The sequence below is a fragment of the Nanorana parkeri genome, unplaced genomic scaffold (genome assembly GCF_000935625.1).
Source record: "Nanorana parkeri isolate BGI_ZX_2015 unplaced genomic scaffold, ASM93562v1 scaffold610, whole genome shotgun sequence".
NCBI classification, from domain to species: Eukaryota; Metazoa; Chordata; class Amphibia; order Anura; family Dicroglossidae; genus Nanorana; species Nanorana parkeri.
Window position 1 is genome coordinate 919,796 of NW_017306878.1, and position 20,667 is coordinate 940,462.

Here is a 20,667-nt window from a genome sequence, read left to right on the forward strand (position 1 = left end):
TGCGAGGGCCCCCCCCCCCCCCATTACAAGGGTCTTTCGGTAAGGAGTGCAGCAAGGCAAAGAAAAGTATCAAGGCAGATATAAGACACAAATGAATGCTGCACGCTCATCATTAATATGTCAATAAATATACATTTTTAATGCAAGCCGTACCTGAGTTTAACGTGCTATCGGCCTATTGCAGTGGTTCTCAACCTTTCTAGGGCCGGGACCCCTTGGTAACATTTGCCAAGTTGTGGTGACCCCCAACTTACTGATTGGACTCCAGAATTAGTAAGGCGCTGGACTTGGGACTAAAGATAGAAGCACACTCACAAGAATACAAGCCCTCTCCAGCCCCTGCTACCTGCTTGCCTGCTCGGTCTCCATGCAGCTTTCTCAGCCCCAGCACTGCTTAGACGCCCGCCTCCTGCAGAGCTCACATTGTATGGGAGGCAGGAGGACAGCAGCGGCTGTGAATAGAAAAGCCCCGCTGTATACACTCCACGGCCACTAGATGTCGCTGCAGCGGCCAGGGAGTGTGTATAGCGGCACTTTTATATTCACAGCCTCTGCTGTCCTCTCGCTGACTGACACTGCTGTGCTAGGAGGCGGCTGAGGAGCCTTTCACCTAGCGCAGCAGAAGTGGATGCTGCGACCCCCTCAACAGTGAGTTGCGACCCACAGGATGAGAACCGCTGGCCTATTGTAATCCGCTCTATAGCAGAGCTCAGAATGAGAGAGGGAAAAGCAGCATAAGAAGCCAGTCAGTTCATGTGCTGACAGAGAGATGAGCTCATCAGTCTGCTGCTTCTCATGTCACCTTCCAATCACAGAGTTGGGGAGGGACAAGATCTGTAAGTGTTATTTAGCTGCAGCAGAAAAAAACAGGTCTTCTGCAATACCAGGCAGGGCTGTGCTGTGTGGTAGAGCTGTGTAAATCTCAGGAATCAATGGACCCAAATACAAATCATTTGGCAGGTAAAACAGCCCCTTGTGTGTGTATTTCATCTGTGTATTCAGCTGTTTGCATGGAGTTCACCTTGAAGAAAGGACAGTTTTGTCTGATGTTGAGAGGTTTCCTGTTTCTCTTTCTCTATTATCTTATTACTTCCACATATATTACCTTTAAAGAGTAGTGTAAATCTGATTCTGAAGATATGAGTGCACATTGAAGAGAGAAGGGAAGGCTCAGTGTGTCACATGTATGTAACTTTCACACGTCCTTTAGGCAATCCATAAGCGTGATGCTCTCCTGCGTCAGTCAGAGGCCGATCTTCTTCAAGCTCGCAGCAATCTGAAATCCCTAAATCAGGAGATCGAACGTCACCTGGAGTCCGCCCGGGGAATGGAGAGAAGATTGCAGAGTACGCAGCGGGATTGTGAGCAGAGAGACAGGGAGAATAGTGCCCTGAGGACAGAAATACAGGAGCTGAAGAAGGAGCTGCAAGAGACCTACAAACACCACCAGGAAGCAGGTAAGTGCTCACCAGGAGAACAGATATTAACAGCTGCCCCCTGATGACTGATGATCTGGTGGGGGAATATTTAAAGAGAACTATGGGGTAACCTTTTTTATCCCATAGTTCTCTTTAGGATCGCTGGAGGACATATACTAACCTCCTCCCGTGACCAAAAACTCAGTATATAGCCGGCTATTGCCCGCTATATGCTTAGAGCGCTGCAGCTGGGACGGATCCCGACAATACTGTCGAGATCCACCCAGCTGGCTGATTGACTATCTAGACGCAGAGCCAGCTGTGCCGGCCCCCTTCCCTTTCCATTCCTCTAGTCAGCGCTGGAGGATCGGAGAGTGGGGGGGATCCCTGCGGTGACTGGCAGTCACCGCTCTCTGCAGGAAGATGATGGAGAAGTGAGCGAGCGATGGTATGTTTTTGCTCACTTCCCGATCTATAGAGTCGATGTGTGACAGTTTCAATGTCACACGTCGGCTCTAACTATGAGGATGAGTGTAAATCACTCACCTCATATTTCTCCTTTTAAGTAGCAACAGGAGCATAGGAGAAGGCATAGATCCACAGATAAAAATGAAGCAGGAAGTTCCCTGCACTGCAGGTTCTCCGGTACAGACTTCTCTCCAGCAAGGAGAACAGTGAGCAGCATGGTAATGACAAAAACTACTTTTTTCCACAACTAGATGATGAGCAGCATCATTCATTCCACTTCCAGGCTGTTATAGACCTGCCCCATGGGGGGGAATTCATCGTGCTGCCCTGGGCTGAAGGACACTCGCACATCATTACATGAGTATGAATTTCTGTGCTGCAGTAAGCATTGCCCACCGCTGCAGGGAAGAAGGAAGGACCTGTGACGTCACCAGGCTGGCTAGAACACCTATGCACTTAATATTTTCCACTGGATTCCCATACCTTGTTATGATTTATTGAGACCCAACTTATATGGGCCCTAGTGTGCGTGAGTATGGAAGGGACACTTTAGACTCCGGGCCCCTTTGGAGTGCAGGAACTGATGCGAATGGTGCTATGTACTCTATAAAACACTTTGTGATCAATTGGTTGCCTAAATGAATATGTTAAATAAATAACTCTGCATTCTACTGTGACCAGTGCAGACGCTGGCAGGGCAGGAGGAGAAGACCCTTCTGGTGGAGAGCGCCCTTCAGAGCACACAGGAGCAGCTGAGCGAGCGCGTAGCTGAGGTGGTGAGACAGGAGCAACATGTACGCAAGATAGAAAGTGAGATGCGTTCACTGAGGGAGCGGGTGATTGCCAGTGATGAGGAGCTGGAGCAGTGCAGGTATTGTACTTGTCTGTCACCTCCTGTCATCCACACTGCGTTCCTTCTCCAGCTAACATTCTCCGGGTGTGTGTGTGAATAGGACACTGGTGGAACGGCTGAAACTGGAGCTGAACGAGGCGAAAAAGAGGCATCAGACATCATCACAGGAAGGCCTGAAACTGCAACATTTACTGAGCAAACTACAGCTGGAGCAGACCGGTGACCAGGAGCAGCGCATAGCTCTGCAGCAGCAGGTACCACATTGGCAATGGTGATCAACTTAGTAAATATAGGGGGCCCCAGCTGCTGTCTCCAATAGGGCCACAGAGTAGTTTAGTTTTTATAAATGTGTGTTGCTTAACACATAGTAAAATGTATCTCTTACCATACGGTACTGTAACACATGGTAATCTGCGCACCACTGTGCATGTGTTTCAGTGCCATTCATTTTGAATGACACCCCAACTTGCTATTACAGTAGTGGATAATGCATCCGCACTCCAGTGCACCACATGCTGTGCATTGCCGAGTGCTGCATTACCTGCATTTATTTAAATGAAGGTTTAACTACAGTCATCCTTTGCGTCAAATGTCTGGGTAACCTAAAGATCCTTACAGAGGACTCTTGTGAGATCTTATCTTTCATGGTGGCAATGGAACACATTTGCTTTTAGGCCTTCCTCAGTTCCTGATCACCAAGCTTGTTTTGGGGAAGAGTTACTTGGCTGGGATGGAAGTTTCAAACCAGTTGCTGTTGGGGTTTTTTCCCCGCGACAGGTAGTTGCCTGCACCATTTTACTCTTAACCAGTAGAGAGGCTGGCATGGGGCAAGGGGGTGCAAAGCTCCAACATTGGAGCTGGCCATTAGGTAAATGCTCCCAGGACAGTAAGGCCTCATTAACACTAGAATCGGCCGGCACGTACAGCACCAAGCTGCGTGCACGGCCGTATCGGGCAGCTCCCGGGAAGGACATGTGCTGCGTGTGATTAGTACGCAGCCCCCGTCCTTCTCTATGGGAGTACACTGCCATACGCCGCCCTATGCTTACCTCAAGTGCAGGTCCGTATGGGCGCTGGTGTCCCGGCTCGGGCTCAGACAAGATCCATCCTGTCAGCGTACGAGTACAGACACTCGCACCCGGACGTGCAAGTCGGGTGAGCATAGGGCGGCGTACGGCCACGTACTCCCATAGAGAAGGACAGGGGCTGCGTACTAATCACATGCAGCACCTGTCCTTCCCGGGAGCTGCCCGATACGGCCGTGCACGCAGCACGGAGCTGTAGGTGCCAGCCCTTTCTCATGTGAATGAGGCCTAAAGGATATGTAAAGTTATGTGAATGTACATTTAGCTGCCTACATTAAACTCATCCAGCAATGACAGAGATCACATGCAGGCTGGAGACTTTAATAACAAAGGTGGCAGTGTTAATCTGTTTAATATTGTAAATGTCAAATACAGTATTAAAAAATAATAAAAAAATAAATAAGAGCAGGGTTTTATTAGCACAGCATAGCAAATAAAAGCCTTACACTGTATATGTTCTTTAAAATACTGTATATAAATGATATATAAAATGATTTAGGTATGCAAAAAGTCATAGAGCTATTAAGTTAACCCTTTCGCTGCCAAGGACGTACGTCGTACGGAGCTACAAAAGTGCTTCCAGCTGGCCAGCTCAGTACGTCGTACGGACCTGGCATTTACAGTTCTACTATAAGCTGATGGTCGCTTTAGCGACCATCAGCTTATATGTTCATATCTTTTAGATTTAGTCAGAAAATTATTTTTTTTGTGCACGGATACTGATTTTGGTGTGTTTTAACAATTGAATTGTGTATTTTTATCGGTTTAATATTAATTTGAGAAACATTTGCGCAATTATCGCAGGGCCTACAAATTTAGTATCACCATCTTTTTATTCTACCGGGCCTGCGCTTTCAGAAAATATATGGTTTGGGGGGTCTTTTACAAACGCTAGCAACGCAGCAGTTGAAAATCAAACCAATAGGAAAAAATTGCAGAAAATTCGAAAATGGCTTGGCCAGCTGATTTGAAAAATGTTCCGGAGGGCTTGGCAGCGAAAGGGTTAAAGGATGCATGCTGACGCATCTAGGCAATCAAGACCTCTGGTCACTAGAGGATTAAACATGAGCTTCAGGGTTACAGCCTTCTTAAGCCTTGATGATGATATTTATATAAGTAATATAGTGCTGTGATAGGGCCACTCACTGCACATAGTGACACCGGTGTCCTTCAGCTGCAGGAACAAAACACAGTTCAGCAGTCTCTCAGAACAGAGCTGGAGGAGCAGCAGAGCCGACATGAGGAGCTCCAAAGACAGCATCACAAAGCCAAGGAGCGAGAGAATACTCTGCAGAGAGAGCTGGAGGAGCTGAGCCTGAGGGTGAAGCACTCGGACCGCCTGGTGAGTGACCCCACTATGAAAACAGTGATGACTTTATAACAGCATGGGGGCACTGAAGTCCTGATGTTGTATGTGTTCTTACAGCTGGCAGAAAGGGACCGGGCACTACAAAACTTGCAAAGCAGCTACACACAGTTGGAGAGGAGATGGCAGTCTGCTCAGGAAGAAGCCAGAGACAGCACTGCTCAGCTAGAACTGACCAAGAATGCCTTGCAACAAGCGCAGAGGAAGATCCAGACCCAGAACAAGGAGGTGAGTACATGTAGACCGATTCAAGTCAGCCCAGGCCCCTGAAGGAGCTCACAGTCTGATGATCATACAATAGTCATTCATTAAGACATACTTTACAATTGAGATCAAGTGGACCCTATGGACACTATTTTGAGCATTTGGACCACTTTGCATCGTTTGTGTGTGCGTGCGTGTTTATATATAGGGTTCAATGTTGAGTTGGCTCCGCCCTTTGCAGCTATAACAGCTTCAACTCTTCTGGGAAGGCGTCCACAAGGTTTAGGAGTGTGTCTATGGGAATGTTGGACCATTTGTGAGGTCAGGTACTGATGTTGGAGGAGAAGGCCGGGCTCGCAGTCTCCGCTCTAATTCATCCCAAAGGTGTTCTAATGTGGCCATGGAGGTGATTGGACACCTGAATCAAATGATTTGGAGGGGTGTCCCAATACTTTTGGTAAGTGTATGTGTGTGGCCAGATTATTATGACCACCCCATCAGTACTTCGTTGGGCTGCCTCGTGACTCCACGAGATGTTGAAAGGTGATGCGAGGAATCTGACACGGCACTGTTGCCCTTCTCTTGACAGTTTTAACTCTTCCTCTGCTGCAGCTATTGAAGAGTGCCTGTTCTCTGCAATAGTTATCCCCACAAATATATTCTGCCCTAACATTGACTAGTCGCTGACGGCCACAATTCGCACATTCAGACCCAGATTTTCGGCTGACAGTCCAGTCTTTAAACACTTTAACAACAGCTGCTCTTGAACATTTAACGAATTCTGCTGTTTTGCTGATACTCGCGCCATGGCTCCGAGCGCCAACAATCATCCCACGTTCAAAGGCTGTTAAATCGCATTTTTCCCCGTATCTTCAGAAACAAATCACTTCTACTGTCGTGGTAAACAACCTGCTTCGCTATTTATAATGGTCTGGCCCTCTAGCAACTTCAGCGCCAAATTATAGCTCATATTTCAGCTATAGACACATTCTTTACTAATCATCTGATATCTACCTGCTACCAGCTATTTCTTATACCAACTGCAGCAACTCCAATTCTTGTGCTCTCCTCTCTGATCATTCTAACAGCATTACTTCTCCCTGCAGTCAAAGCGCCTTGAGGAGTCCCTGATACGGCTGCAGACGGAGGAGGAGGCAGCGCAAAAAACAGCAAGGGGGAAAAGCCAGGAGTTGAACACTACGCAAGAGTGTCTGCAAGAGCTGAAAAACCAAGTGTCTGCTGCACAGGCTGCCCAGCGGGAGGTTAGAGAACAGGTAACATATAATGCTCGGACTATAATGGCTTATTGTTTTATGTCTAAATATCAAAGTGGATCAATTTCAAAAAGGTGTAATAGTGTTGTGTAACAGGGCTGGCCTGGGTCACACCAGTTACAGGGATCACAGACTTGGAGTCATCTCTGATCTTAAATGAACAAATATCTGTCCTTTCCCTCACAGTCCTACTGCACCAGAAGAGGTTCCATGGTTGGTGTGCTTACCAGTGCTTTCCTGCGCTTAGGTTTGTTTCATAAGGGACCGGCTCCGTCGATCTAAGCAGCTGTTCAGGCCTCAGATACTTTTTTTTTTTTGTTAAAGGAGAACTATGGGGTCAGTGTTTTCCCCCATAGTTCTCCTTAGGGTAACGGGAGGACACAAACTAGCGTCCTCCCGTTACCCTTAGCTCAGTATACCGCGAGCTACAGTTTGCGGTATACTGAGACGCCGCAGCCGAAGCGGATCACGACTTAGATGTCCGGATCCGCCCAGCTGCTTGACTGACAGCTGGCTCTGTCTATCTAGAGGCAGAGCCAGCTGTACCCGCCCCCTCCCCGTCCGTTCCGCCAGTCAGCGCTGGCAGATCGGAGCGGGGAGAGGGGAATCCAGCCCCTCCCCCTGTCATGGCAGAGAGCCGTGACAGGATCGAGAGGCGAGCGAACCTGGTATGTGTTCGCTCACCTCCCGATCTACTGAGCCGACCTGTGACAGTCTCATTGTCACAGGTCGGCTAGAACTATGAGGTGAGTGAAAAGCACTCACCTCATAGTTCTCCTTTTAATGCTGCAGAGTAGGATAGCAATATATAAAATAGGTCATTGTATCTTTAAGGCTGAATTCTGGGCACGCATCAAAACACCACCAATTAATCTAGATGCGTATTCATTAAAATTGATTACATGTATGTAAATGTGACCTGTGTAGTTGCATCAATCTGTTCTAGAATCTCTCATATAGCTGGCCATACACCTTACAACAAAACAAAAGTCTTGCGATGGTTGTAAGGTAATTAAAAAAACGTACGATCTGCCCATCTTGGACAGGCAGATCGTACTTGTGATCATCGCATACCCGCCCCGCTGAGGGGAGGACTTCCGATGACTGCAATGCTGAGCGGGCAGTGTGCGCTTGCGGCATTTGTCTTCCGGCCACGCCAGCAACCTGCCGAAAATCGTACGATTTTCGGCAGGTTTTCCAGCGTGCTAGGAAGACGAAAGTCATGTGAACATACAGTAGCAGAGGTCGCACGCTGCCCATACACCTGCCGATTATCGTACGATCGCGGGATCACCCGCGATTAACGTACGATAATCGACAGGTGTATGGGCACCTTATCTCTCTCATATAATCTCCTGTACAGTAGAACTGGGAGAGGGAGGGGGTATTAGGAGTTTATCAGGTGTCAGTCTGGGAGAGGGAGGGGGTATTAGGAGTTTATCAGGTGTCAGTCTGGGAGAGGAAGGGGGTATTAGGAGTTTATCAGGTGTCAGTCTGGGAGAGGGAGGGGGTATTAGGAGTTTATCAGGTGTCAGTCTGGATTAGGAGTTTATCAGGAGTCAGTATGGGAGGTGAAGGGGGTATTAGGAGTTTATCAGGTGTCAGTCTGGGAGAGGGAGGGGGTATTAGGAGTTTATCAGGTGTCAGTCTGGGAGAGGGAGGGGGAGTATTAGGAGCCAATTAAATGAGCTGCATGCAGATACAGTATAGTGACAAAGAACACGCTGACAGGAGGAGAGACACGGGAACGTGCTCATCAGTCTGCTACTCTCCTTCACTGTCTATTCACAGGCTGAGGGCAGGAAGTTGACCAGGCTCTACTTCTTTAACTGCAGTAGAGAAAAGACAGGTCACCTGTCTGGAAAAGCTTTGTAAATCTTAGGACTGGAAATACAGAGATACAAATCATTTGGCTGGTGTACTTACTCCCATCTAATCATTTCTACTGCGTATTTAGCTATTTGCCTGGAATTATTATTATTCAGGATTTATATAGCGCCAACAGTTTGCGCAGCGCTTTACAATATAGGGCAGACATTACAATCACAATACAATTCAAGACAAGATGGTAAGGAGGGCCCTGCCCCTGAGGGCTTGCAATCTAGAAGGGAGGGGCCAGTGATACATGAGGAGGTAGCTGTGTGGGGATGATGGTAAGGAGGGCCCTGCCCGTGAGGCAGGGGCAAGTGATACATGAGGAGGGTGCTGTGTAGGAATGAATGGTATGAGAACGTGATAGTTCAGTGGTTAGGTTGAGGTGGGATAGGCTTCCCGGAATTAGTTTTGTCATGGGCTTTATGGTCGCTTCAGCATATTGTTGCCCATCCTCTTCGCTGTAGAGTCATATTCATGATTGTAAAATGCTCCACTGTAACCGATGGAATAAAGTAAGAATACGACCACCGTATGATGTCATCATGGAAATGGTTTTTCTTGCAGCTTAGTGACAAGAACAGAGAACTGGCTGCTTTGCAGAACGAGCTTCAGCGGAGCCAACACAGGAAGGCCGAGCTGGAGCGGGAGTGTATGGCTCAGGAAGAGCGAATCAGGAGGCTGAGCACAGAGATGAGCGCCGTACATGAGCTTCACAAGCAGAAGGAGCAAGAGGTAAACTGTATGATAGAAAGAGCATTTGTTGGAGTGAGCATCGGCCTTTCCAGTGTGGTATAACTGTGCAGTCATAATTACTACCCCCAACATTTCCTTTGTATAGGTTACAGCTGTTGTGCTGCGGTTTTGTCTGTTCCCTATCCTCTGAGCTATGGGATCAGTGTGTCTTCCTCTGTCTCCACCTTCTTCTCAATGTCCTCTGGGTGGCATCTCCTATTTAACACTTTCTTTCCTGCTGAGAGGTTGTTGGTTTCTTTTGAGCAGCTGCTCGACATCTTGGTTTCTTGATCTTGTCCTAGTTGTGGTTTTGGCTTTGTTGCCCTCTTATCCTTTCTATGTGTCCTTCTCGTCTTGGTTCCGCCATGTACTATTAATGTCTAGCCCTGTGCCGCCTTTGTCCTGCCTTCCACCTCCTGTGTTTCTGCTGTTCTTTGTGCGTCAAACTTGTTCCCTCAATGGCTCTCGTTGCATGGTTTGCTCAGTGCAGGGGAGGTCTAGTGACGTCCACGTACACCCGGGTATAACTGGATGGAAAGGCAGCTGCTATAGCCACAAACACACACCAAGAGCACAGCTTCCATCCTGGGCATGGGGGCAGATGAAAGACCAGGCTCTGTTCCTTCTTGACTCCAGCCAAACTCCTGCCCTCCAGCTGTGGTGAAACTACAAATCCCACGATGCATCTCTCTCCAGGAGTCATGTCTGTGGCTGTGAGAAGCTTGCAATGCCTCATAGGATTTGTAGTTCCACCACAGCTGGAGGGCCTGGAGTTTGGCTACCCCTCTCTTGACTCTATTAGCCTGTCTCAACCTGACATTGTGTTTCTGAGATTGTCTCTGGTTCCTCCACCATGCTTGTGTCATGAGGTTCTCTTGGGAGTTTCCTAAATCTCCAGACTGTATGATCCATCCTAATCTGGAAGGGTACAAAACATCTATTGCCAATGGTACCTTAAAAACAGCTAGGGCAGTGGTTCTCAACCTGTATAACCTCAGGACCCACATTTGTCCTTGGTCATTAAGTTGCCACCCAAGTCCCACTGCACTGGTACCCCCCGGCATTGCAGTACCCCATGTTCTGGTGCAAGCAATGAAACTGTGGGTGGGAGATGTGTTTGGGGTTCCATTCAAATGAATGGCAATGCACCTCCTGCACCAGAACAAACAGTAGGTGCGATTGCATGGTAGTGTGCGATTAAAACACTGACAGACACACACACAACCACATACACAATCTTATACACTCACAGACATTCTCACACATACACATTCCCCCCAAAATTTGAGGGGTCCAGTGTAAGCTGCTGTGCTGTGACGGAGCTCCATCCATACTTGCATTGCTTGTACAGTTCTCTTACACACTCCCTGTAGAGGTGCTGGGCGCCAGAGTGTGACTTCACACGAGGAGCTGAATGGATGGGGCTCCCTCGCGGCCATACCCCCAGCCCACCCCACCTCAAGCTGACACTCCGGGCCAGGCAGCATATTCTGAATGGCTGCTCGCTACGAGAACTGCTAGTGCTGCACTATGGGGAGGCAGAGGAGCCCCTCACCTAGTGCAGTGAAAGGCATGCGGCGACCAACTGAATATGGGGTCGCCATCCACCCACTTTTGGGTCACAACATAGCTTTTTAGAATATCACTACAGCAAACAAATTGTATGTATGGGTCTGAACTGTCAATGTAGGAGATGCATTGTTTTTGTTTGACCTTATTGAGCACTTGTATTCTTGGACCATATTACCACACTTGTTACCATTAGTAACTCAGTCACCGTCCCCATGTTATTATAGGCAGAGGCATGTGAGGGCCGGGCACGAGAGCTGAATAACCAGCTGAAGCACTGGCAGAGGTTACACCAGGAGCATACACACAAGCTCAGACAAAGAGAAGATGATGTGAAGCAGCTCCAGGAACAACTTACAGTCTTGATGGAGAAGCTGAAAACTGAAGGCAAAGAGGTAACAGTCAAGAACTACGCATCCCTTACCAGAGAACTATGGGGTAAGTGACTTTCCCAATAGTTCTCTTCAGGGTTACGGGAGGACATATACTAGCATCCTCCTGTTACCCAAAGCTCAATATATCCTTGCAGGGGGCCGTGACTGACAGTCACCACTCTCTGCAGGGAGATGATCGGGAAGTGAGCGAGCGACGCTATGTGTTCGCTCACTTCCCGATCTATTGAGCCGACGTGTGACAGTTTCATTGTCAAACGTCGCCTCTTACTATGAGGCTGAGTGATTTTCACTCGCCTCATAGTTCTCCTTTAAAGCTGAACACTCCAGGCAAACAGCATTGATTAAATACAAATATGGTAGCTGGTTTACCTGTCAAAGGATTCATATTTCTGGCCATCCAGTCCTGAGATTTGCACAGCCCTGTCTGCCAGGGCAGGGGACCTGTTAAAGTTATGTAACACTTACTGGTCTTGTGCCTCCCCCAGCCTGTGATTGAACAGTGAAAGAAAAAAGTAGCAGACTCTTGAGCTCATCTCTTTGTCACTTTGCTCTCTCCTCCTTTCAGCTTTCTCCTTGTTAGCAATACTGATTGACTCAGTGTGTTGGTCCTTCCTCTCCCAGTCTGAGTTCTGCTATACAAAGGATTGCAAGGGGCGTATAGTAAGTCAAACGTAGGTACTTACACGGCTTACATTAATAAATGCAGATCTGCTTTAGTTTGTGTCTTTTATATCTGGAGCTCAGCTTTAGGCCCCATTCACACTCCACGATATGCAAATCACGCGTTTGTCGCGCGATTTGCATTTTGCGCGATATCACGAGATTTGCTGCGCGATATCGCGCAAATGCTTGCATTGAAAGCATTTGAATCGCTGCAAAATCCGCTCCAAAAAGGGTCCTGCTGCAGCGACACACGACCCGCGACAGCAGGACCCTTTGCCCCATTGAGAAGCATTGGAGAGCGATATCGCGCTGTAATTTACCGCGATATCGCGGGAATTACCGCACGATAAATCGCTCAATGTGAACGGGGCCTGAAGGTAAGTCTCAGCTGTTGCAGGACCCAATGCCCTGGGAATGGGCTGAGGTTAGCCTTGTGCATCATGTTGTCCATCAGGAGTTGAGTCTGTTCCCATCACATGAGAACTTGCAGTCATGTGACTTTAGAAATGGCACGGGTTGTCCCTGGCCTGTTCTAGAAGAGTGCTTCCCCACTCCAGTCCTAAAGTTTTGCCAACTGGCCACTTTGTGAGGATTGTCCCTCTCCGATGACAGCTGGAATCAGTACTCATGCCGTGCTACACATTTAGGTCCATGTCCTACTGAGTTAAGCAATATTGCTCCAGCACATGATATGTCAATGCCCCATAACATTGTTATAGACCTGATTTCTTCTTTCCATAGAGGGATGATCGCCAGAACTCTATGAACCAGCTAAAGATGAAGTACAATGCCGCCACCAGTGAGGTATGTGCACACACGGCATTGCATAGACACGCAGTTCCAGGCATCCTTGAAATGATTCCGAGTAATGTTTTCTGCACTTGTTTTAGCTGGAGACTCTGCGCAACTCTCTGGAAGCATCGCGGGAAGATTGTCGGCGGCTGCATCGCGAAAGTGAACTGGTCGTCTCGAATGTCAATGAATGGGTCGGCGAACAGAAGTAAGTGCCACAACTGGACCCAGGCTGCCCATCATTTACATGGTGTCTGGTAGGCAGAGGAAATACATTGGGCCTTATTTATGAAAATGTCCGGCACCTATAACAACCATTCACCTTTTAAAACCCAACCCTCTCCCTCCTGCTCCCCACATTCCCCTTTAGAGCAACCTCACACTTTTTTTTAAATCTTCATACATATCATTTTCCAGGTGTCTTCTGTCTGGTTGCATGATGTCAGGGTCCTGTTCTTCCTTCCTGGGCAGTGGTCAGGTCCTGAATGCTGCAGAGAACATCGCCCATGTAATGGCACGGCACCGCTCTCTGCAGTATTCTCCATTGAGTCCAGGGGTCCTGTTCTTCCTTCCTGGGCAGTGGTCAGGTCCTGAATGCTGCAGAGAACATCGCCCAAGTAATGGCACGGCACCGCTCTCTGCAGTATTCGCCATTGAGTCCAGGGGTCCTGACGTCACCCCCTAGGTCTTTGATGTCCTGGGCTTATCAGAAGTGGGTTGAATGAGACTGGCTGTTCAGCCCGTAAGAGGGCCAGCAGTGAGTCTGTGGAGGACAGTGCCAGAGGCCAGTAGTGCAGCAAAAGCTCGTTTTTAATTTTAGCATTCCCTAACCTGTTTCTTATGTTCTAAGGACGCTGGAGTGAAGCTTTAAACTACACAAAATGAATCCGTGGTATCTGGTTGCTTTGGCAGTACAGATATGTCTGATCTCATCCTGTTTCTGTACCAACCTGGTTCACCCTGTATGTGAAGTTACTAAATGTTCAAGTGTAAGGAACTACAAATCCCAGCTGACTGACCTCCTGGCTTCAGTACTTTAAGTCACTGACCTGGAACAAGCATGCTTATCAGTAAAGTCAGAACATCCTTGTCCTGGGTTGGCGTCTCAGACTGTTAAAGCATAAGGCTCAGCATGACGGCTAGCCATTGCAGAATGAGAAGTTAGGAATCCCAGCCTCCGTGTTTTTCTCAGATGAGGTTTGGCTGGAATTTGCAGAGAGAAGTCTCTGAGATCTGCCGGCATCAGCATGCACACTGTTTATATTCTCTCACATCTACTATTGCAATTTGTCTCTGTTACAGGGAAGCCAACAAGTCTCTGGGGGAGAAGATCTGGGAGCAGAATAAGCAGATCCAGCAACTGTCTACAGAAAAAGAGTGAGTGCCAGACCGAACCGTCCCATCTGAGCCTGCACAGATCACACTTTACATATGTGAGGATATATTTAGAACGTGGTTAGACGGGTACTTCTGCTCCATTCCTTCCAGCCGGATGGGTTTATGTTTCAAGAAAAGGCAGAAAAGAATTTGCAGATTGAAAGCATTTTATCAACTGTAAAACATGGTGGGGAATCCACAATGGGGATTTGGTTATTTTGGATGCAGGTCACACATCATTGCTTGCCCTTAGGGCATAGTCCTGGTGGCTTTGTCCCCATTCAAGTATAGATTTCATGAAGCTTGGCGTTACATACTACATGAGGTGTGTATGAGGGCAGAAGCTGTTTTGCATGCAAAGGATGTCTTTAGTCATTAATATTAGGGATGCACCGATGCTAGTATCAGTGCCGATGCAGAGTAATTGGGCGAGTACTCACACTCGCCCAAATGCTCCGATGCTTAGCCCGATACTTTCGGTATTAGGACGCCGGGCAGCGAGCCATTACATGCTGCCCAGCTTCCTGGTTGGTCCCACAATCTTTCTGATTTTCCAGGAAGCCGGCTTCATCCTCCCTCGTCGCCTCATGAGGAGGGAGCACGGCGCCCGGCTTCCTGTTTGGCCAGAATGCCGGCTCCATGCTTTCTCGCATGGGGATGGCTTCCTGCTAATTGGGAAGCCGGGTACTCTGTATCGGCGAGTACCAAAAAAAAATATCGGTACCCGTAGTCGATCCCGAAATACTGGTACATCCCTAATTAATATATTGTTGGGTGTTTCTGTTATTTCGTCCGCTCCCTGTATATGCCTAATTGGGATATGTGCTGAATGAAAGACCTTTGCGATTCCCTGCACATAGTTCCAACTAATGTTTTTCTGCTTTAGGCGCATTGCTCTGGTTGGGGGGGGGGGTGTTGGATGTCCCTTCCTCAAAGTAGTTATTCTGACAAATCCTTTCAGATTGCTGTGTTGGCTAGTAAATGAAAGCAGTGATCTTTTTTTAGTTCTCGTTCCTGCTCCCTATCATTCATAATCCCATTTCCTGCAAACAATAATGTATAAGTAATCATTGCCGTAGCACGTAGTTGATTGGCTGAGCCTTACTCTTTAATGTGTGTTTACTGCCCAGCCATATGCATGAGGTGATCGAACAGCTGCAGCGAGAGAACAGACATCTGAGGAACATAGAAGATGAGAGGCGCATAGATCAGGAGCGCTACAAGGTGAGATGTGGGACAGGGTGACGGACGGACGGAGGGATTACATGACGTTGCACCAAGTACTCACCGTTCTTTTCTGTGTTCTTTCAGCTGTCACTGCGCCAGTCAGACTTGGAACTTCATCAACCCTCTGAGGAACTCGGGTGAGTACAAGATCCTCTCCTGCCCTTTCTATGCCTCTATAGTGGGGCCAATCACTGACCTATAATCTCTGCAGGTCTCTGCGTTCTGCTAGAAGAGTGTTCACCAGCGCTGGAAACCTCAGAACAAAGCCACGCGGAGGCTCATGATGCCAAGGTGCCACGCCTTCTACTTCCTAAATGCCAGTCACTACAGAGAGAGAGAGCACAATGACACTGAATGTATAGAAGCTGCTTTTACCTTTTTACTTAATGGAACACAGGTGCTGGGGCCACAAGGACCCCAAAACTATCTGCTTCATAATAGGAACTAAGAGAATCTCTATAAACCTGGGGACCCTAAAACGTATTAGGGATGGAATGACCTGGATGGTGCTTTAAACTGATAGGAGAGGAGACATCTTGTACAGACTTGCAGGCAGGTATCGTCCGTATTGGGGGGGGGGCCAGGCTGCAATATGTATTAGAATGTGAAATGCTGACACCTGATGAGTCACTATGAGCAGCATCCACCCCATCCCTTTCTTTGTACCACTTTGTGCAATACATGAGTCACAGATATTAAAGAGAACCTGTCACTAGAAAACTAGCTTGTACAGAACACGGCCCCTACTGCACTGTGTACATTCAGTCATGTAGCAACGCTGAGCTCCGTGTAAGCTGGGACCATACTACCAAGGCATGGACAGGAGTCAGACTGGTTCTTTTGGGGATGTACATAACTTAGTAACTGGAACCTGTCATCTCTGCATACAGGAGGCAGCTATCAGCTGAACCAATATCTGGTCCAGTGTCACTAGTTCCTATACCGCAGAAGTGGTGTTTTTTTTATATCACACTGGATCATGTGAAAGTGGCAATGCTATTTCCTACGTCAAGTGAACCTGTCCTGGTTTAAGGTAACATCGGTGCTAAATTCAGGCACATGTGGCACCTGCAAGTATCTGTGTTATTCCCCAAGTCCCCGTGCCCCTGTGTAGCCCATTGGATCTTACACATGAGTGTATGTATAAAGTCACTCGCACTCCAATAGAATTTCAAGTCAAAAACGCTTTATTGACTCGATTGCTATCACATCATTTAGCGACGTTTCGGAAAAACAGCCGTTCCTTCTTCAGGCAAACAGAATTCTGGAGAAGGAACCGCTGTTGTTCCAAAACGTCGCTATATGATGTGATAGCATTCGAGTCAATAAAGCGTTTCTGACTTGACATGTTGGAGTGCGAGTGACTTTATACATACACTCATCATGGATTGCAGAGGCATCTGCAGTCACTTTGGCAGCCACCTGACTCTGAGCCCTCGTTCACACCTGAACGTTTTGTAGCGCGTTCTACGCTCGGCGAACGCTCAAAAATATAAATCCCATTGTATTCAATGGTCTCGTTCCCACCTTGGCGTATTTCCGCCCGTCCCTAACGCGCTACAAAACGGCCCACGCCTGAAAAGGTACAGGCACTACTTTGGCCCGTTTTGTTGCGCGTTTCCATTGGGATACAGCCAAGTAGCCTTCGGAAACGCGCAACTTTTTTACCGCGAATCGCGGTAAAAAAACGCCTAGGTGTGAACGAGAAAAATGCAATATGCCTAGGTGTGAACGAGACCTAAGGGTATTTATTCGGTCAGGATTGCGATGGGTACACTGGATTTTGCCCATTGGATCATAGACCCAGGCTCCATACAGGGCCTTAACCTTTCTACAAATATAGACTAAGCCTCACCCCCTTGCCAGTTGGCCATCAAAGGTCAAACCCACAGTGATCAAGAGAGGCTCTGCTGTGTGAGCTGAAGGTTTGGGTAGGGCTTAGTATCAGAAAGGGCCAGGGTTTAATCTCTACTTGGATAGATGTTTAGGCCTAGGATTGAAAGGGCTGAACCAGGACACAGGGATCAATTTAGACTCTGTTCAGGTTCACCTTACATTCGATTTTATGGGATGTGGCCGGTTTCCATTTTCAGGAATAAAGTGAAAACCTCGGGTATCATTATGCCCAGCTGCCAATCATTGTGAATCCACCAGTTTGGTACCCCAGCCTATCGGCGTGTGGAGCTTCTCAGCTTTCTTTGGTGCATATCACCATGTGGGTTTATTGGGCTGGCCTGCAGATCTCACAACAAACATCGATATTCCTAAAGCAGAAGTGCAGGATCGAAAGACTTCCTTTCTAAAGCTGCATGTTGCTGAGCTGTCATCCTAAGTACAGCCTTACTACTTGGTGTGTAAACTGATCTGGAACAAGTATACGGTAAGTGAAGTCTAAACCTCTGTTCGGTATGCATGTTCCAGAGCTGTGACTTACCAGGTAGTGAAGCCAGCATTAGATTAGCCCTATAGACTGCACCTTGAAAAACCAAGTCAGCAGTGGTTGCTGCCATACTGCTATCCTTACTTGTACCTATACTTGTGCCTATATACTGCTCCTTCAACCCGCGGGCTGAACAAAAAAATAAAGCGGATTACTCCATCAACACTACGAGTGCGTCAATCGAGGAATCCTGGCTGTTTGCATTGTATTCGGAAAGGTAGCCGCCAGCTGCTGTCAGAATACCCCCAACAGAATCGGCAGCTCATTGGCTGCCCGCTCTGTTCGTACGAAGATTTTCCACCCGGCTCCTTTAACCTCTTGCCGTCCGCCCGTAGTAAAAAAACGGACGGACGGCACTGCAGCATCTGCGGGTTGCCGTCAGGTCGAGGGTACCTCAAGAACTGAATGACATTTGCACAGTGTATGGCCACCCTATATCTCAATTCTGGCCAATGTAACCCCTTCTTGGCAGTAACGTCATTTACAACACATGGATCCTAAGAGGTTGCAGTGACCGCCAATATCAGTGAACGATGATGGGATTATTTTTTTTCTTCCACCACCAAATTCTCAGAAAACAGCATGTGAATCAAATTGACAGAAATCTCATACACACAAACAACTATTGGGGGAAGATGGACCCAAACACCCCCCATAAACACGATAGCATTATAATATAGCTTTCAATTGTTTGTTCTGTTTTAATATACAACACTGTGAATTTAAAGTGACACTAAACTCAGTTGTTAAATCTTTAGCAATACATTCAAGTACCTTAAAAATGTCTCTTACTTATGTATCACTCGGCTGTAGATCCTCCAATCATCTGACGCTGTCCTTCCTTCTGGAGGGGGGCTACTTTTGATCCCCAGGGTCCCTGCGTGTGTTGTAAAGTAGTCACCGCTCCAAGCTCACTCCTGTGATGGAGTACAATCTCATGTTTCGTTTACTCATTTGTATTGAGATTGTAGTCCATCACAGGAGTGAGCTTGGAGCGGTGACTACTTTACAACACACACAGGGACCCTGGGGAACAAAAGTAGCCCCCCTCCAGAAGGAAGGACAGCGTCACAATTCAGAGATGATTGGAGGATCTACAGCCGAGTGATACACAAATAAGATACATTGTTGTTCATAGTTCTGGTACCTGATACATTTTCAAGATTGGACTCTGGAGTTTAGTGTCACTTTAACTTGCCAATGCTCCCGGCACAATCAATCCTTGCACTGTGTTTTTATATTTATAAATCATTTTAATATATTTATATTGTTATTTTGTAATAAATTAATATTGGAATCGCAAGTCGTCTTTTGCTTTGTTCATTCTGCCTTCAGTCTCTGAGATCTATCAGCGCGCCTGTACAGGAATACATTACCGCGATTCGCGAAGGCTACTTGGCTGTATCCCAATGGAAAACGCCCTCCAAAACGGCCCAAAGAAGTACATGTACTTGTTTGGGCGTCAGCCGTTTTGTAGGGCGTTCAGACGGGCGGAAATACGGAAAGGTGTGAACCATACCCATAGGAAACAATGGGATTTTCATGGTTGTACGTTTTGTAGAGCGTTCATAGAGCGTTGAACGCCCGACAAAACGGAAAGGTGTGAACGGGGCCTAAGCTGTGCCCAAAAAAACAACAGACAAAGCCTAGTATTCCTGCAGATGATCTTTCCCTAATGTGTAAACGAATGGACAGGATTCTCAAATTATGCTACATTGTAAGCTCGAACTAGATTGATTTGGACAAACATGTAATATGATGCATCTCTTAGTCATACCAATACTGGTTTCAATACATTATGCTATGAGAACTGTAATTATTTATGAATAGTGTTTGGCACATATGACACATTTCCCATGTAGATTGCTGCAGTTTGTTGTTGATTGGTCACTATAGGTATTTTCAAACTACCAATTAGAATAGAGAAATTCTCCGCCAAGCTGGAGGTCCCCACTGGCGGTGGTCCGTGTGGTACAGGGACCGATGTATCGTCATGACATAACTTTAATCACCATTTTTCATACCTGGCATTTTTATTAATCGAACATTTTTATTTATTTTTAAAAAATTTTTGTCCTCCACATACAGAACATTCACCCATATAGAAATAATTTTTCACTTTCCATACACAGGTGGGGAGCCACCAATACAACTCAGCTACATTATGTACCTTACTTTTGAAAGAGCAAACATGTCACAGACCTACACAAGGGGCTTCCAATTGAAATATGTTGGTCTTTGTCTGGTTGATTATAATGAACCGGGGAACAACATATATATACCTTGAATCATACATCTGGAAGGGCAGCTCCCATAAGTTAGCTCCACCGGGTATCCCAGATACTCCTCCATGTATTGCCCCGGGGTCCAAGGAATGACGAGGGACTGGGAATGGTGGCTAGACTTTTCTGGCCACCATGGTGCATCGGTCCTCTCCGGGCACCTTGTGTGTTGGTGAAGTGCCAAGTGGTCACTTTCGATGGGGATGCTTTAGGAGCTATACACTGTGCAATGTTGTTATATGCCCTATGTGACCATACATTGAGAGAATAATTCTATGCAAGAAAATCTCTTTCTAATGCTAGATCAATATATACACTGATCCCCTGAAGAAGCCATTGGCGAAACACGTCGGGATGAATTACGCCAGACTATTATCTGGACACTAACGGAAGGATAGCTCCACTATCCTGACTGCATAAATCTACATGTATGGACTGTCAATGCTTTTACCTACTGGAGTCATTTTTAAATTATGCGGTTTGTGTATAATAAACTATTGATATATTTTATATATATACATGGTCTCTGCCTTGTTACCTCTCTAGAAACCCTCCATACCCTACTTTTGCTTGTTTGACTTTATTGAGGGGGAGAGGTGTGGGCAGGGGACCCTCGTTTGAGGCAATCCACCAGCTTTGCTTTGACT

General features: G+C 47.1%; 1 protein-coding gene across 1 annotated transcript in view; it reads left to right on the forward strand.

The window, feature by feature from the left end:
- The window catches only part of PMFBP1 (polyamine modulated factor 1 binding protein 1), a 27,019-nt gene extending 11,292 nt beyond the window's left edge, over nucleotides 1-15,727 (forward strand). Inside the window, exons 13-26 of the mRNA XM_018562895.1 lie at nucleotides 1,211-1,457; nucleotides 2,568-2,757; nucleotides 2,840-2,993; nucleotides 4,999-5,166; nucleotides 5,251-5,418; nucleotides 6,501-6,668; nucleotides 9,108-9,275; nucleotides 11,072-11,239; nucleotides 12,644-12,706; nucleotides 12,793-12,902; nucleotides 13,997-14,071; nucleotides 15,202-15,295; nucleotides 15,383-15,435; nucleotides 15,510-15,727. Coding sequence (XP_018418397.1) covers nucleotides 1,211-1,457; nucleotides 2,568-2,757; nucleotides 2,840-2,993; nucleotides 4,999-5,166; nucleotides 5,251-5,418; nucleotides 6,501-6,668; nucleotides 9,108-9,275; nucleotides 11,072-11,239; nucleotides 12,644-12,706; nucleotides 12,793-12,902; nucleotides 13,997-14,071; nucleotides 15,202-15,295; nucleotides 15,383-15,435; nucleotides 15,510-15,582 — 1,899 coding nt within the window. The 3' untranslated portion in view covers nucleotides 15,583-15,727. The remainder of the gene's footprint in view (nucleotides 1-1,210; nucleotides 1,458-2,567; nucleotides 2,758-2,839; nucleotides 2,994-4,998; nucleotides 5,167-5,250; nucleotides 5,419-6,500; nucleotides 6,669-9,107; nucleotides 9,276-11,071; nucleotides 11,240-12,643; nucleotides 12,707-12,792; nucleotides 12,903-13,996; nucleotides 14,072-15,201; nucleotides 15,296-15,382; nucleotides 15,436-15,509) is intronic.
- The last annotated feature ends 4,940 nt before the right edge of the window (nucleotides 15,728-20,667 follow it).